Source organism: Buteo buteo, chromosome 4 (assembly GCF_964188355.1).
Source record: "Buteo buteo chromosome 4, bButBut1.hap1.1, whole genome shotgun sequence".
Classification (NCBI taxonomy): Eukaryota; Metazoa; Chordata; class Aves; order Accipitriformes; family Accipitridae; genus Buteo; species Buteo buteo.
Window position 1 is genome coordinate 1,837,452 of NC_134174.1, and position 14,044 is coordinate 1,851,495.

Sequence of the window (14,044 nt, forward strand, 5' to 3'; positions counted from 1 at the left end):
CGCTTTGCAACCAGCCTCAGCCCAGCGAGGCCAGAATTAGAGTGTGACATAAAGCCAGCCACAGGCTCGAAAAAGTGCCAGATTTTAGCAGACCTCCAAAAGTCTGTTCATTTTGCCTTTTACTGCACTGATTGCAATGAATCAGTTCACACCTAACCTGCACCTCAAATAAATGATTCTAGCAGAAATGGGAGGAAAATGGGGTGTTTCTTGTCCCTCCTCTGCCGCCTCCCAGGCCAATTAAGACGGTGCTCACAGGGATCGAGGGCAGCGCCCAGAGCCCGTCCTTACCTGTGAGATACACGGCGAACCTGGCGCTGACGTGCTGAACCTGCAGGTTCAACAAGCACTTGACGTACTCGGATTTGGGGGGCAACCCGGAGTCGCAGGCGTGGTAGTGCAGCACCTCAATGAGATCGGCTCCTTGGCACGATTTGAGGATCAAGTGCTTCTTGCGGGCATCGGCGTCGACCCTGCTGGGAGAGGGGCAAGGTGAAGCGATGAGGGGCTTCACCCCCTCTCTCCCCTCCCAGGGAATAAGCAGGTATGATGGGACCTGCCTTTCCCCCACGTGTTTTTCTTCCAGCCTCACGAGCACTTTTACGCTTGCTACCCTGCGCTAAGTGGAAATGGCAGGAGCATCACGGTACGGATCACGCATGCAGCCAGAAAACAAAATGACCCCTTGCTCCAGGCAGCTCGGACAGACGGGCTGTGCTGGTTTGGGCTGGGACAGAGTGAATTTTCTTCCCAGTAGCTGGTGTGGGGCTGTGTTTTGGGTTTGTGCTGGAAACAGTGTTGATAACCCAGGGATGTTTTCGTTACTGCTGAGCAGGGCTTACCCAGAGCCAAGGGCTTTTCTGCTTCTTACCCCACCCCACCAGCGAGGAGGCTGGGGGGGCACAAGGAGCTGGGAAGAGGCACAGCCGGGACAGCTGGTCCCAACTGACCCAAGGGATATTCCAGACCGTATGGTGTCACACTCAGCATATAAAGCTGGGGGAAGAAGGAAGGGGGGACCTTCAGAGTGATGGCGTTTGTCTTCCCAAGTCTGTCAGGCGTGATGGAGCCCTGCTTTCCTGGAGATGGCTGAACACCTGCCTGCCCATGGGAAGTGGGGAATGGATTCCTTGGTTTGCTTTGCTTGCGCACGCGGCTTTTGCTTTACCAATTAAACTGTCTTTATCTCAACCCAGGATTTGTCTCACTTTTACCCTTCTGATTCTCTCCCCCATCCCAGCGGGGGGGAGCAAGTGAGTGGCTGCATGGGGCTGAGTTGCCGGCTGGGGTTAAACCATGACACCGGGGCTCATGATCCCACCACCATGGAGTCAAGAGATGCTACAGGAGCACCAGTGACGGAGCACAAGGAAAACACTTGCTCCACAGCAGCATCTGCTGATGAGGCTGAGTCCTCATCTCACAGAGTACAATGAAATACCCAACCGCGAGCTTCTGCAACACCTCACTGCTCGAGGACTGAAAACCAGGTCTTCAGAACGATTACCCTGTGCTATCACTGTAAAGGCTGAGCGTGGAGAGGATCTGAGATCTCTCCCCATTTGTTGTAGCATTTTCTGCTCAGACAGAACAGACCAGTTTCCTCTCTGTTCACAGGTCATTACTAGAAAGCCGTCCTTTCTGGTCCGTGGTCTGGCACTAACAAAGGCAGCCTGCCTGATAAAAACCCTCCTCGCTGAGCTCAAACATGATAAAAGCAGGACATTTCAATGGAAAGTAATTGCCATCTTACTTCTCTTTTTCAAATTGCATCATTTAAATACACATTGTTGCAAATAACCTAAAATAAGTGGCAAATAGCAGAAGTTCTGCTTTTCCCGGCAGAGTTTGATTTTACGCACTCCCACAACACACCGGTTCCTCTCCACATTACAAACCCAGAGCTCCTCCTCAATCCCCCAAATCCCACACGTTATGGGACAGAAAAAGAAAAAGCAAAGAGACAGTAGGGCAGAGCAAGGCCCAGGAAGGTACCCCAAGCTCCCAGAGCGTGTGTGTGCAGGAGCTGGGGTGAACTGGTAGGAAGGGAGCTCAGTTTGCGGAGGCAGCTTTCAGAGCGTGCAGCTCCTCAAACAAAATTTGTGCTTTTCCTCAAGCCCCTTGCAGGCTGTAACGCTCATAGAGGGCATCTCTGCCAAAGAGAGGGGGGAACTGCCTTATGGAGATACAGCGGGGTGCAAGAAGCAGCTGCCAGAGCTCTGCCTCATCCAGGATCACGCGCAAGACACAACATTTCAGGCCATCTGATCCTCTCCAGGTCCCATGTCCTGCTGCTCCATCTCATATAGATACAAAAAAAAAAAAAAAAAAAAAAAAAAAATCTCTATCGCACTTGCTAGCACTCAAATGCTGACCTCCAGCAATTCCAGACTTGAGGCACATAGGCACATGGTCTCTCACTGGTAAGTTTGTATTTAAACAAAAATCTTCAAATTCATCTTATAAGAGGCCAAAACCCAACCAAAGGCACCTAATTTGCCCTGTATCCCTGCAGTGAATGGGACACCACACTCCGCCACAGCGTGTACATCCTTGCTGCGGTAACGAGGACAGCAGGGATGAGGGAGCTGCCACTGCAAGCCGTTACCTGACATCTTCTCTGAGCTTCTTGCTCTCCTTGTAGTGAAGGAACCACTTCCACCTCCCGCTTCTGTTCAGCTTCTCCAGCACCTTCACCACCTCTTTAAGTTGGCCTGGGGAGACAGCAAGAGCCAGAGGGTAACTGAGGGTGGAAGGGGTGCCTGGGGTTGCCCCAATGTCTACTCAAAGTCGGGTCACCTGAGGTTGGTCAGGGCTTTGTCTAGGCAAGGTCTGAATTTCTCCAAGGACGGAGACTCACAACCTGGGTTGTAAAACCGGGATCCTGTCCTAGTGTTTGAAGACACTTGCTGTGAATTTTTTCCCCTGATTATCTAGAATGGTAAGCGCAACTTGTCCCTGTCACCTCTTGTCCCATCACCGCGCACCTCCAGGAGGAATGTGGCTCAGTTTTCTCTGCCATTTCCCATTAGGGAGCTGAAGACAGCAACAAGGTCTCCCCTTTGTCCTCCCTTCTGCAGGCTGAATGTCCTTGTACAACCCCTGCTCCAGCTCCTGACCATTCTGGTGGCTCCTGCTGTACTTAGATGTTTTTGGGAGCCCTGACATGGACCCACTATCCAGATGGGGTCTACAAACGCCAAACAGAGGGAAAAAATTGCCCCCACTTAAAGCAGGATCAGAGGACACCAATGGCAAGTTTTTGGAAGGTGTCAGCAAACCAGCAGGCAAGGCCAGGAGCCGACACTGTGTGTTTGCGTCCAAGCGAGAGGTCACAGCGAGACTCACCCAGCGTTACCGTTTCCAACACCTCATTGTCTGACACCATGAAGCCACCGGTATGAAACAGCTCCTGGTATGTGTGACCTGTTATATCTTTGGGACTGTCCACTCCGGCGAATGCCACGTTCGGGCAGTGCTTCAGCTTCAGCAAGCATGGGACCTGCTCAAGGCAGAGATGCTTTTGCACACACAATTGCATTTCAACAGCATTTGCACTTCTCTGCAACCCACACCCGCTCCAGGGAGACCCGGGGAGCCCACCCTGTCCTCTGTCCGCACCACCCCAACACTCGTGTCTCCGTAGCTCAACTCCAAAGCCGTGGGTGGTGATACGAGGACCTACAGACAGCTCAGTCTGCTGCAATATTCACTGGAGCCCACGAGCCAAGGCTCGGCTGAACTGTTCTGTTATATGAGATAAGCTCAGCCTGACTCCTTTGTGCTGGGCTACTCCAAGTGACATTATTCAGCAATCGAAAATGGAGACAGAAGAAAAGCAGAACTGACAGGCTTCACATTTTTGAAATACTTGTTTTTAACAGCTCTTCATGAAGCACTGTTCTTTCAGTGGAGAGAACAGCATATCCGCAGAGACCGACAATTAAATGTGCAGCTATACATAGTGTAAAATTAAAAACACCTTTAAAATGGATCCTGATATTAAAAAAATATTGCTGGTAGAAATAAAAGAAGGGACTCAGGCCTTACATTGTGGATGTGCGAGGAAATGTCTTCGTTCCTGATGACAACAAGCAGCCTGTCAGTATCCAGGTGTTCCGCTTCGCAGAAGCTCAGAGGTTCGATCTCCATGTGGCCGTCTTTCTTCAGCAAGGTCTGAAAGAGAAATCGTGTAAGAAGGTTTGTATGGAGAGTATCTTCACAACAGCGGTGCCATGCTCCCGGCACACGCGTGCCTGGGGACAAGGAGAGAAGAATGAGACAGTGACCCCAGCCAGGCATCCTGGTGTCAAGGGCACCCTATGGTGTCCGTCTGTCAAAGGCACTGTGTGCTCCAGGCCAGGGCTCCCACCAGCAGTGGAAGAAGCATCCATTTACCTTTGTTGGCAAAAACCTTTTAGAAACCACCTTGAGCATCTCACTGTAGCATGTGTTGGGCCTCTTTGCTATTTTGGAACAGCAAATCCTCCCATGCAATCACCCTCCCTGAGTTTTCAACACTTTAATGAGAGCTTGAGCAAAAGCCACCTTGCAGGGGTTGAGTTTGGGCTGCTCCTGCATGAGCTTAAATCTGTTTTGGCCCAGGGGATGTTCAAGTGATAGGACAAGAAGAAACAGCCTCAAGCTGCATCAGGGGAGGTTTAGGTTGGATATTAGGAAAAATTTCTTCACCAAAAGGGTTGTCAAGCATTGGAACGGTCTGCCCAGGGCACTGGTTGAGTCACCATCCCTGGAGGCATTTAATAGACATGTAGACATGGCACGTAGGGACACGGTTTACTGGTGGACTTGGCAGTGCTAGGTTAACGGTTGGACTTGATGATCTTAAGAGTCTTTTCCAACCTAAATGATTCTATGATTCTAATTTCTGGTGGTGTGAGCAGAGATGAAATGGCAGAGGCAGCTCCTGGCTTAAGGGAACCAAACTCCACCTGTGTTGGGTTGAGCAAGCTTGCCCTGCACCTGCTCCTGCTGCCCTCAGCTCTCACCCCAGGGCCACCCGTCCCCATCCAGGCCAGCGGGGCTGGCTGTTACCTTCACTCGTGCAAAGAAAGGGTCCTTGCCCGTCTCCACCAGGTAGAACATGCCGGCGTGGCCGCAGGCCTCCTTGGCCACGCTGCGCAGGTGGAAACGCAGCGCGCTGTACAGGTCCTCGATCATCTCCTTGAAGGCGGCCATCCTCCCGGGGAGGGATGCGCAGGTCCACTCGCTCACGGCCTCTCCCTGTGCCGGGACCGGCCCTCCGCCCTCGCTCCCCGCATCAGCCCTGCTCAGCATCACCCTGTTGAACTCAGCGTATTCATCAAGGATGACTGCGATGTCCCCCCGCGAGTCCTTTAGCTTATCATCGTACTTAAGTTTGCCGAGGTGGAAGGGAGCAGCGCGGCCCTGGCTTGTGGTTCGGGATCTGGCCCTGCTCCTCTCGTTGCAGAGTGTGTCCTGCCATGGGGTACACGGGTCCCCCTGCCAGCTGCTTCGCTGGTGCCAGCCGAGCCCGCTCGGCCACGTGTCTGAGGGCAGGATCGTCACCTGCAAAGGGCTCCTGCTCCGTGGGGAGAGCGGGACAGGAGCTTCTCGCACAGGCAAGGTCTCAGACATCACCTGGGGAGAAAAGTCTTGTGGAAAGATGCTTTTGGAGGTAGAAAAGGGTGGTTTCCCACTCCTTAGGATTTGTTTTAGCTTATAATGGAAACGGAGACACTCCATGTCCAAAGTGTGCTGGGTGATTTCCTCAAAACCCCTCCAAGTCCCCTTCAGTGACCTTAACAAATGCGGCTGCCCCGCGCAGTGTCTGTGCCTTTTTGAAGGCTGCAAATTTCCCATCCTCTCCTGGCACTTTTTGGTGACCACAAAGTTCCGGTAGTCCTTGGTGTTCCCCTGGCTGTCCCTAATATTGACATACTGTGGAATGTGCCCACTGCTGGCTTCCCCTGGGTCGATCAGCCAGCCATGCTGAGCCTGTGAGCAGCCCCCCTCTGCGCCCAGCGAGCCCCAATCCTCGCTGCGCCCCTCCACATGCACCACGCTCGCGGAGGAGGAGTCGCAGTTAGTCCTTGCGCCTGCAGCATCCACAGATCTGTAGGAACTCCTGGCTGTAAGCAAGGACCGTGAAGTCTCCCCAAAAGACTCCTGGTCTGAGTCACTGGAGAAAGTCTCAGATAGATCCTCGGAGGTCAAGCCCATGCGTCTGTCTTTGCTGGGGAGCTGCTTTGCCCTTGGGAGCACGTCCAAAATATCCTCAGCGTCACTAAGCTCCAGGCTTTCTCCAGAGAGCCCCCTGTGTCGATGTAACGGCAACACTGGGAAGGGGAGAGTAGGGATTTCTCCCTCTCCCACCTCCACGCTGGCATGGTGCAGATCAACAAACACGTCGGATCCCTTGGCCTCGTGCTCACCCTGGTTGCACACAGACTGGGGCTTGCACAGTGGCATGAGCAACTCCCCTGCTGAAAAAGATGCAGGGCTGGCAAGAGGGATGCTGCTTCCTCCTTCTAAATCCTCATGTGGCACAGGTTCCTTCTCACGGCTCCCTACCACGTCTGCTGCTTGGCCCCCAGGGCTGCCATACCCGGAGCAGGCGGCTGGTGGCAGCTGTCCCATGCAGCAGGACCTTGGGGCACCATCTGGAGCCAGACTCACACTGGGGGAACACAACTCGGGGTGCACGCTGAGGACTGAGTCTGGCTCGAGGTTGTGCAGATCTGCCTTGCGGTTGTGCGAAGCAGAAGGAGGCACCGATCGCGAGTTACGTGGCACGAGCGCATCCACAGGGGAGCTCTTTGCTGGCTCTGCGTGGCACGGACCCACGTCTTTTTTCACCTCTTCTGCACATCTGGGCTTTAAGGAGCCATCTGGGCTCTTGGCAGCCACACTCACATCTGCAGCACCTACGTGCTCACAGGGCCTCCCGTGTTGGTACAGGATTGGCCCCTGCTCGCTTTGCTCTAACAAGTGTGTGTGGGGGTCTGCGTCCCCGCCATGGGGCAGAGGGTCCTGCTGCAGCGGAGAAGCAGGAGCTGAGCCTCTGTGGACAGGTGGGGACAGGCTGTTTGGGGAGCTCTGCTGCTGCCTGGGGTGCTCCTTCATGGCAGACATCCCCTCTCTCACCGAGGAGGAGGGCTCTGATTTCAAGAGGTGATGAAGAGAGGTCTCTGGCTCCTGTGGTGTGTTAGCCACCATTGCTGTGTTTGCTTTGTCACTCCTGGGGGACTTCCCGGCACCGAGGCACACATCATTGCTCCCCGCAGCTTCAAAGTCACCTGCTAAGGCTGTACAGTTGAAGGCGAAGGCCTGGCCATCACCCACTCCCAAGGACTCATCCAGCACATCTGTGGGGTTGGCAGTAGGGCTGCTATGCTGTTCTTCCACCAAAACCTTGTTCCCTTCTTGGTTTGATTCACAAGGGCTCAGCGAAGTGAGGTCCGCACAAACATCACCTCCACACCTTTGGGAAAGGCAGCTGCTCTCTCCCAGGTCGCTCTGTGATGGAGACTGGATGCTTGCCATGGCCTCCTGGTCCTCTGGAGCCATCCCAGGATCTGTTGCTCCATCAAGTGATGTGAGGCAGACAGAACTGGAGTCAGGAGACGAGGTTAGTGACAGTCCCTGGCCACACGGTGACTCGAGGCCAGCTGTGCCGGCAGCTTTGCTCTCAGCAGGCACCCACCTTTCTGCAGAGGGCGCACGATCCTTGTCTTTCTGCTCCAAGCTTTCCCCGAGCGTCTCTCCGGCAGGTCCCAAGTTGCCTGTAATGCTGTCTGGCTGTGCCCCACAGACAAGGCTGGGATCAGGTGATAACGGCAGCATCAACCCACTCTCACGGGGCGACCCCACATTGGCTGGAGTGGCTGCGTTTGCCAAACCAACGCTGTTTGTCTCTGCACTTGAGGCGGCCAGAGTCTCCCAGGGTTCTTGCAGTGTGTGCAGGCTTGGTGCCATCTCACCGGGAAGTCCTCGGGGGCCAGTCCCAGTCCCATCTGACAGCGCTGGTGTTGATCTGCCTGGGCAGGAGGATGCTAAGGCAGTGGGGCTGGGCACAGGGCCCTCTCCAGGAACGTCAAAGTCCTTCAGACATGCCGAATTCACTCGCTTCTGCTCGCTGAGCTCACGCTCTATGTCAGCATCACCGCTTTCAGAAAATACTAAATCAACAGGCCCCAGGACTGTGCTTTCATACTCAGAGTCCTCTTTCTCTTGTTTTCCCTCCTCCACCTCTTCCTCCTCTTTTTCTGGATGTCCAAAGGTGTCTTGTGATTCCCTGCCTTCCCCACTGGCTCCATCCAGCTTTGCACTTTTGGGACTCGCTTCTAAGGACATTGAATCACAGGCACATTCCAGTCCGTTGCTGGTGGCCCAGCTGCCATCCTCAACCTCCATACAGTGCCCAGCATCTTCCATGCCCTCTCCATCCTTGGGAGGGCCAGGGCCACCCCCTGACCCTGCTGCCCATGCGCTCTCCTGCTGCTCTCCACGTCCATGCAGCGTGCACAGGGCATCATTCCAGGGAGCCATACTGGAATTTGGGGCTTGGCTGCATGCGTTTTCCCTGCCCGGTGCAGCTGGAGGCTTGCTGGCATTGCCAAGCTCATCGGAAGGGCTGGGGGTCATCATAGAGTCCAGCAGTCCCTCCCTGGGTGGCTCCTTCTGAAACAACACAATTCAGAGGTTAATCTTCAAGGGAGGCAAATGCAGGAGCCAAGACACCCGTGCAGGAGGACATGGATATTTTAAATGCTCAAACTTTACATGTACAACCACTCCAACAGCATCTGAGGACATTAGTTTGAGTTTGTCTCTAAAATAAGTCCAGGTTCAATCCTTATCCCATGTAAGCCACTACCATCCCCACCTCAGCCAGCAAGCAGAGTGCTGCAGACAGCCAGGGAAAGGTTTTGAAACTTTCCACCTTCTTGACACCATGAAATGGCTTAAAAATAGGCCAAACCATGCAGGGGCAATCAGCCAGTGCCCAAAGGTAATGTATGTAACAGCATCCTCTTACCTCTGCTGAGTTTATCTGTCCAAGCAAGCTGTATGGACACTATGGACAGTGATCCCACATTTCCCCCCAAAACACTTCTGCCTGCTTCACAGCACTAAACCCAGGAGGTAAAAAACACTGGGATATTTTTTCCTGCAAAACAGTTGCAGCCCTATGGCAGCTGCCCATTTGTTCAGAGTGGAGGTTTTAAAGGAATTATTTTAGTTCAAGAATTCATTCTTAAAAAACGTCAGCAGACACCCATGTTTTATATTTACCCAAGTACCTCCACTCCTGACCATCTGCAGACCATAGAAACTGTAAATTTTAATTTTAAAAACCCCGCCCAGAATGGAATATTAACTAACTTCACCAGAGGGGCAAGGGAAATGCTGCAAAGCACTGCACTGCCATCTGTGTGGGGGAAACCTCTCCAAGCCAGCAAACCTCAGTTCTCCCAAACTAGCAGAGGAAAGGCTGTGCCGTGTCCCCTGACATGTCTGGGCTGCTGTGACCGTGGGCAGGCAAATGCAGCTGCCCACAGGAGACAGGCAGGCTTTCAAGTCCTGGTTTGGGGTGTTTGTGGTTTCTCTTCTCTCTCAGTTAAGCGCAGGTCTGAGACCCTGTCCGAGCTCACACAGCTCGCAGCTGAAATGAGGAACAGACACCGAGCTCAAAACTTTAATTGCTCTAGTATTTTGGGATTCCTCCCCCTTGGAGAGCATCCATGTTGAGGCCCTGGGCCCTTGGACACAGATAGATACAGCTCGTGCCAGAGCCTGGGGATGCCAGCTCGCTCCAAGAGGATATCCAAACCCAGACTGAGGCCTGAAAGCTTCTTGTTTTATGGTGACTGAACACATCTGCATGGCAGTCATTTGGGGTAGCTAAATGTTGGGAGAAGTTTCTCTGTCCTGCTTTGGGAACCCCCACTACCTAGCTCTAAGAAAGCCCACAAGCATGTCTGCTCCACTCCTCTGAGAAGACCCTACTCCTATAAACGTAAAATGCATTTTGTGTCCTATAGACTCATATCACCCAAACCCCAAGCTCTTACCGCAGTGATGGTCGAGACATCATGCACACACTCCTCAGGAATGACTGCCAGCTGCCTGTCTTTCACAGCCAGGCTCTCATTGGCACGTTCAATGAGAGAAAGGCTCTCGGGACAGCTTGTGGAGGAAGGCTCCTCCTCCCCACAGGGCAGCTCCACTGAAGAAGACGATACCGTGCTATCGACAACACCAGGAGTCCCGTCATCATCAGTCTGAGAGTCTGCAGGGCTCTCCTCTGGGCAGAAACATCCCTGGCAATGTGTGCTGCGATCCAGAGAGCTGCTGGGAGTCTGGTCAGGGTCTGACCGAGAGTCTGCAGGGCATGTCTCCAGCCCAAAACAGTCCTCACCATCATCGCTCAGCTCAAGAAAGTCCCCAGTGCTATTTATTGAGACATACTTCTCGGGGTTGCTGTGCTCTACCACCTTCCTCGTGCTGCTCAGGAGTTTGCTGGGTTTGCTGTAGAAAAGAGCCACCCACATATGAAGGATCAGCTTCATCTCTTCCACATCATCGGGCAGATCGGGGTCCCAGGGCCTGGAAGGGAAAGCAAACACAGCCTGACACGTCTTCATCCTCCCTCCAGTTGACTAGCACAAGGTAACTCATCTCCTGGTTCCTCATGGCACTAAGCCCCAATGCAGTGGGGCTGCAAATGCCCAGCTGCAGACACAGATCACTTGATGCGGTTTCCAGCTTGTTGAAAAAAAAGAGAAACTCATGACTGCAAAGGAGGACTCTTGTTCATGGCTCTAGGTACCAATTCTAGCTGCAGAGCCATGGGAATCATAGAATGGTTTGGCTCACAAGGGACCTTTAAAGACCATCTAGTCCAATCCCCCCTGCCATGGGGGAAGATGCCAGGGACACCTTCCACTAGACCAGGTTGCTCAAAACCCCCTCCAACCTGACCTTGATCACTTCCATTGATGGGGCACCCACAGCTTCTCTGGGCAACCTGTTCCAGTGCCTTGTCACTGTAAAACATTTCTTCCTTATGTCCCAACCAAACTTACGCTCTCTCAGTTTAAAACCACTGCCCTTTGTCCTGTCACTACATGCCTTGGTAAAAAGTCTTTCTCTGTCTTTCCTATAAGCCCCCTTTATGTATCAAAAGGCTGCAATAAGGTCTCCCCGGAGCCTTCTCTTCTCCAGGCTGAACCACCCCAACTCTCTCAGCCTGTCCTTATAGGAGGGGTGCTCCAGCCCCCCGATCATCTTCATGGCCCTCCTCTGGACCTGCTCCAACAGGTCCATGTCCTTCTTATGTTGGGGGCCCCAGAGCAGAGTAGAGGGGCAGAATCATCTCCCTTGACCTGCTGGCCGTGCTTCTTTTGATGCAGCCCAGGATACAATTGGCTTGCTGGGCTGCAAGCACACACTGCTGGCTCATGTCCAATTTGTCACCCACCAGTATCCCCAAGTCCTTCTCCACAAGGAAAACACACCAGTGTTAACACAGCAAAAGTGGGCATCTGAGCATGGGGAAAAAGGGACTTATCATGCAAAGCAAGGCAAAAAAAGAGCAAAGGAAGCCCCTTCCAAAAGCACCCCAGATGTCCAGCAAGAGATGTCCCCTACAGATGTCCTTCCAGATTGACTTACCCATGCAGGGCACGGATGACTGTTTTCTCCAGGGCATCGTTGGTGTACCTGCTGTCCAAATTGAAGAGATACTCTGCCTCCCAATGGCACGTCACCTTCACAGACTCGCCGCAGATGTTCACTGTGTGCGACTTGGCAAAGTCCTCTTTCAGCCGGGGGGAGAGCAGGTTGCTCCTGCGCCTCATCGCCATGGCCTCGAAGGGCCGCTGTAGGTGGGTGCTGCTCTGCTGGTGGCGGAAAGGCAGAACCTTCCCAACCAGGGGTCCTGCTCGGGCATTCCTGGTCCCATTTCTGGAAGGTGCTGGGCCAGGGTAGGGAGCACCTCTGGGATACATGTGTTTCTTTGAGTGCTCAGGCATCTGTGAGGCATATGAGTGCTCAGCAGAGATGAAGGAGTGCTTGTTCGCCTCAGCAGCTTCTTGAGTCTCTCTTGGAGGCAATGCATGGGGTTTTGCAGGGCTGGGGCTCGCATTGTTCTTCTTGCTGAAAATCCCAGGGCTTTTCTCCCTGGGAATAGAGGCCAAATCATTTAAGTCTATTTTTTCAGCAGGAGAAAGCTTCTGGTTCGGCGATACTTTGCTAGGACAGGTTGCTCCCTTTGCAAGCTTGTCTACCCTGTGGTATTCATGGTCAGAAGCAACACGCAAGGATCTGTGCTTGCGATGACTCTGCTGCTCCTTTGCAGAGTTGCTGGAGGGGCTGCAGGACACAGCGATCATCCCACTGCCCCTGGGGATAAATGAAGGAATACAAGAACCCAGAGCCAGATCAGCCAGCAAGTTCAAGGCATGGGACTCATAGTTGTTTCCCTTCAGAACGAAACCGAGATCAGGAACCCCGCCTGGGTAAATCTCACTTGTTTGGCCATCTGCTCCATGGCATTGGGAAGAAACTTCGCTTGGGAGGACAGAGAATGGCTCCTTCCACTCTGCGTGAGAAAAACAAAGTCAGAGAATAAACAAAGGCCACACAGCTCTGCCTTGAGAAGAGGTTCAAAGCAGGCTTTCAGTCTGGCAGGAAAAAGCATCTCTCCAACATGGAATTTGAACACGTAAAAAAACCCAAAAAACATCTCTATGGTCACGCAGGCCCTGGCTACTACAAAACGATCCAGAGTTGGGAATCTAAGCGGCTTCAGGAAGGTGGTTTATTCTCAGAAATAAAAGGCATGGGATCCAGAGTGAACAAATTTCCCTTGGTCTCTGTGCACAGGGTAGTTTGGCCACTTAAATACAACCAGAGATATTTTAGGTGTTTCCTTAATCCTTTTTATTTTGCTTTAAATTTTTTCCTAGTTTGAGTATTTGCAGTCTTCACAGATAAACCTTGTGCTATACTTCCAAAAACCCACAGTTACAAAAAAATCCAAATCCTCTAAAACAGAGAAAAACCACTCTACCCTGATGCTTCCCACTGCACACCCTCTCAAGAGCATAACCCACCCCTGAGCTGTACCTCAAGAGCACATGCAAAAACCTGAGGGCTCTCAAAGGCAGCCAGAGCACAGCAAATAAGTGTTGATTTAGCTTTCAGTGTTAAAAATGCCCCTCACTGTAGCTCAAGGGCCATATTCATAATAACAGTATGAAGTCATTAAACAAGGTTAATGCCTTCAACTAAAAACCAGCACAAAAATCTCTCTTCAAGTAAAACCTTATTAAATCACATCTGTGCTAGTCCTGCATGTTACATTTAATTTCCTTGAGAACTGCATAGTAAGAGACATAAATTGAGTATTTCTTGCTGTTAAACAGTCTTATTTTGCATTTTTGGCTGATCCTGGCATTCAGCAGGATCCATCTGATACCCTGCCCGTGCCGGAGCACTGGCCAGATCTGCTCCGGGAACCCCCATGTGAAAACGGCAACGAGGGGTGGCGTTTGATACACACACGCTGATGAAAAGCGCCACATTTCAGGAACACGTGGCAATAAAAGATCAAGAAGAATGGATAAACTGAGCCAAGGTGGCTAAACCAGTCTTCAAAGCCTCCACATCCCCCAGGAAGGGGAAAAAGAAAGACCAGAGACAGATCCGAAAAAGGACATCAAAGCACGAGAGTGAGAAAACACCACAAATTAGCAGAAAATGACTCTCCTGTTCCATCATTTATTTTGGCACTGTAATACTGGTTCTCAGTTTAACAGCAGACTCCCAGCCAGCACCTGCAGACGCTACACTCAGGGGCTGTCCACGCTGCCTCTTAAATCTGCTGCAGTCTGTCTGCAAAGGCTGCGACAATTCGACTCCTTTTAAAATGACCGGATTTACAACATAACAGACTAAGAATCTAGGTAGATGCTGGCTACAAGCAGAGGTTATAATGCTCTGTCCATGAGCTGCGTCAATGCAGTTTCACAGCTCAGCAGTTAAAAATCAGGGT

General features: G+C 52.2%; 1 protein-coding gene across 6 annotated transcripts in view; it reads right to left on the reverse strand.

Annotated features, from left to right (window-relative positions):
• Window positions 1-14,044, reverse strand: part of TASOR2 (transcription activation suppressor family member 2) — a 44,742-nt gene that overhangs the window by 1,364 nt on the left and 29,334 nt on the right. For 5 of the 6 annotated variants that reach the window (XM_075024581.1, XM_075024577.1, XM_075024582.1 and 2 more), the window contains 7 exons: window positions 11,662-12,589; window positions 10,059-10,593; window positions 5,056-8,664; window positions 4,051-4,176; window positions 3,349-3,502; window positions 2,609-2,714; window positions 292-473 (listed from right to left, as the gene is read on the reverse strand). In XM_075024581.1, coding sequence (XP_074880682.1) covers window positions 292-473; window positions 2,609-2,714; window positions 3,349-3,502; window positions 4,051-4,176; window positions 5,056-8,664; window positions 10,059-10,593; window positions 11,662-12,589 — 5,640 coding nt within the window. The remainder of the gene's footprint in view (window positions 1-291; window positions 474-2,608; window positions 2,715-3,348; window positions 3,503-4,050; window positions 4,177-5,055; window positions 8,665-10,058; window positions 10,594-11,661; window positions 12,590-14,044) is intronic. The other variant, XM_075024580.1, reaches the window with a different exon arrangement.